The sequence below is a fragment of the Atta colombica genome, unplaced genomic scaffold (genome assembly GCF_001594045.1).
Source record: "Atta colombica isolate Treedump-2 unplaced genomic scaffold, Acol1.0 scaffold27, whole genome shotgun sequence".
In the NCBI taxonomy this organism is placed as follows: Eukaryota; Metazoa; Arthropoda; class Insecta; order Hymenoptera; family Formicidae; genus Atta; species Atta colombica.
In genome coordinates this window covers 1697362-1700297 of record NW_017259370.1, presented here as the reverse complement: position 1 = coordinate 1700297, position 2936 = coordinate 1697362, and the positions used below count along the sequence as shown (strand labels likewise).

General features: G+C 30.3%; 1 protein-coding gene and 1 long non-coding RNA gene across 6 annotated transcripts in view; one reads left to right on the top strand and one right to left on the bottom strand.

Annotated features, from left to right (window-relative positions):
• LOC108689526 (cyclin-dependent kinase 12) overlaps positions 1–2779 on the top strand; it is an 11858-nt gene extending 9079 nt beyond the window's left edge. For 3 of the 5 annotated variants that reach the window (XM_018196315.1, XM_018196313.1, XM_018196314.1), the window contains 3 exons: positions 1483–1783; positions 1988–2108; positions 2177–2779. In XM_018196315.1, the coding sequence (XP_018051804.1) occupies positions 1483–1783; positions 1988–2108; positions 2177–2457 (703 nt within the window). In that variant the 3' untranslated portion in view covers positions 2458–2779. Of the gene's footprint in view, positions 1–751; positions 1071–1482; positions 1784–1987; positions 2109–2176 lie in introns of those variants that run through there. The other 2 variants (XR_001931834.1, XM_018196317.1) reach the window with 2 other exon arrangements.
• Positions 2366–2936, bottom strand: part of LOC108689527 — an 814-nt gene continuing 243 nt past the window's right edge. The window contains exons 2-3 of the long non-coding RNA XR_001931835.1: positions 2794–2874; positions 2366–2443 (exon numbers count right to left, since the gene is read on the bottom strand). This is a non-coding gene — a long non-coding RNA (uncharacterized LOC108689527). The remainder of the gene's footprint in view (positions 2444–2793; positions 2875–2936) is intronic.

The following is a 2936-nucleotide window of genomic DNA, read 5'->3' as shown; positions in this document are numbered from 1 at the left end:
TATATATATAACATATACATTTATAAATAATGATGTAAAATGCTTTGAAAAATATAATGTTTCAAAACATGTCACATATTTTTACATATAACTTTTATTCAAGAATTTACAATAAGTGTCTAAAATCTAATATATTTTATTTGTGTATATCTCTATTTGATTTATTTGTATCGGTAATACATAGTAAAAGATTATGTTTATGAAAAAATGATTATATTATTCAAATTGTAATATTCGATATTAATAGATTCTCTCTTTTAAATAATATAATCTTCCAAAAATTTGTTTATACGAACATATTCAACAAAAAAAAAAGATTTATATAAACATCCCTATATTTTCATTCATAATGTTATAATAAATATTGTTTCATTATTAATACGTAAAATGCAGTTACCTCGTGATATACCAGATAATGCCTTAGAATGTTGTAAAATTCTGTAAGAATGTAAAGTTTAATTAGAATAATTTATAAATGGATTTATATATAATATATAAACTTATATAATTTAAATACACACACATATATATATAGATATGTATTTTAATACATAATGTATATTGCATATAGAAAAATATATATATATAGTAATTATTGTCTCATATAGACATGACAAACATTAATATAACTATATCACGTGCCTATATCACTTTATATTGCGGAATATGTAAAAAGTGACATATATAACTTTAGATAAATTACAAACAACATAATTGGCACAATATCTAATAGGAAAAAATTATGTTTCAGGAGATAATATAATTGTGGCTGAATTATAAATGGACACTTTTTGTAACACTTGTAAGAATATATAATAGGTAATGAAAGCTTCAAATCTTAATACGTGTTTACATCCAGTGTGTCCAATTTTTTACTCATATTTATCAAGTATGTGAATCATATAACCCATTCGCTTGAGCTAACCAAATGATTATTGAAGTGTATAGCGATAACAACCGCTGTACAATATTGTTTTATATAGGATATTATATGTATGTACACCGATGCATCAACTCGTAATGAAGAGGAAATATCTTGCTATTCTTCATTGTTCTACAAGATTGTTACATAAATAAACAATAAATATAATTTTACGCTTATATCTTTATATATTAATACGTACGTATGTGCATGTATATATGTAATTTTAGTGCATATATAATTGAGCTTGCTTTAACACGTTTGTATGACTTGCTAGTTGCATGATCTTCCATTATTCTTTCATTATTCTTTAGACTAAATACAACAATATTTTATTAATTATTAACAAGTTAAATATAATGTTCATAAGTTTTTTCTTAACAAGTTGTATATAAATATTTAAATGATTAAAAATTTAAAAAATATTATTAATCACTCAATTATAAATGAATTTCGTATAAATGCAGACGAATCAATTTCATTCATTATGTACATTCGTTTCTATTTTATTTAAATCGTATTTATCAAATCTTCACGCATGACCTGTAACTTTATTACAGGTCCTCTAAACGACTAAAGATGGAAGCAGGCTATAACTCATACCCGAGCAGGCTTGGCGCAGAAGCTCATTATGGTGAAGATAATTTGTTTAATCAAAGCGGGCCGTACATAGTGTCTACGCCATCGTACTATTTTAATACTTCACCCATTAAATCGCAGTCGAATCTGAAGGGAGATCAATCATTGGAGTGTACAGAAGATAATCTATCCCGGAGACTGATAGTTCTCTCGAACGCCTTGAATCAGGGAAAACCGATTCGGGTCGACGATCTTCTCGCGTTGCGGTCAGACCAGAATGAGGTAATTATGTAAAGAGATTTTTTTTTTTTTAGATAATTTTCTGTAATAATGTACCTTATATCAATTGTGATAATCGCTTCATTTACAATAATTAATATCTCTAATTTTTATATTTATTAAAGATTAAGGAAATATTTTTTAAGAATATAAAATTTTTTCTAATTCTTAACATCTATAATTTCTTAACATCTATAATATTTACAGTGCGATTCCAAAGTGGTACAGTTGTTGGGGGATCTACGCGCAGAGCTTCGTCTTATCGCAAACGCTCGACCAGGTGGACAACTGGATCCTCATCTTCCCATATTGATCCCACCTCTTCTAGGTATACGCATACTTAATACTCCCGGCATTATCCATTGCATTGATATTGATAAATAATTTTTCCTGTAGATACACCGCATATGCCAGGCAATTTTGATGCGCACGCGGTGTATGCCGGCGACGATGCCGTGAGCTCTCACTGGAGGTGGTCCCAGTTGGCTACTGCTGGTGTTCGGAGCGCTTTGTCGGCGCTCATATCGTATCATGGTCTGGATAACGTCTATAATCCTGCTACTTCTGCGTCTGCCATCGGCCGATTATTGTCAAATAAACCGCCAGGACAATCCAACCTGGCGCAAAACCTTTTCCTGCCCTCGACTTCCTCGCAACAATCTACTTTTAATTCATAATGTGATTTTACAAAATCGTACGGTTCATGACCGTGTTTCGTGTATGTTGTATGTGTGTGTACGTATGAAATTAGAAAGAATCTATAAATCGCTATTTTTCAAATTATGCTGGTGACATAGAGAGAGAGAGACTGAGGGAAGAGAGAGCGAGCGAGAGCGAGCGTGCGAGAAAGATGATACAATCATATCATCGATTTGTGTACAGTCTCCATTATCACTCCATTAGTTCTAAGTGCACGTTCAGTGTATAATTGTATAATATGCGACCACAAATACTTAATTAGAATACAACTTCTCTCCCAATGACAATGGTATTATAGTTATCATGATACTTACCAAATTGCTAATGATACCGATTATTTCCAAGTTATTTTTTGATCAGTCATGCGTTGAAGAATATTCTCTGACGTTTCTTTCCTGCATCATTACGAAAGGTCTGTGATACACATGTGTATATATATATATTTATATATATATAT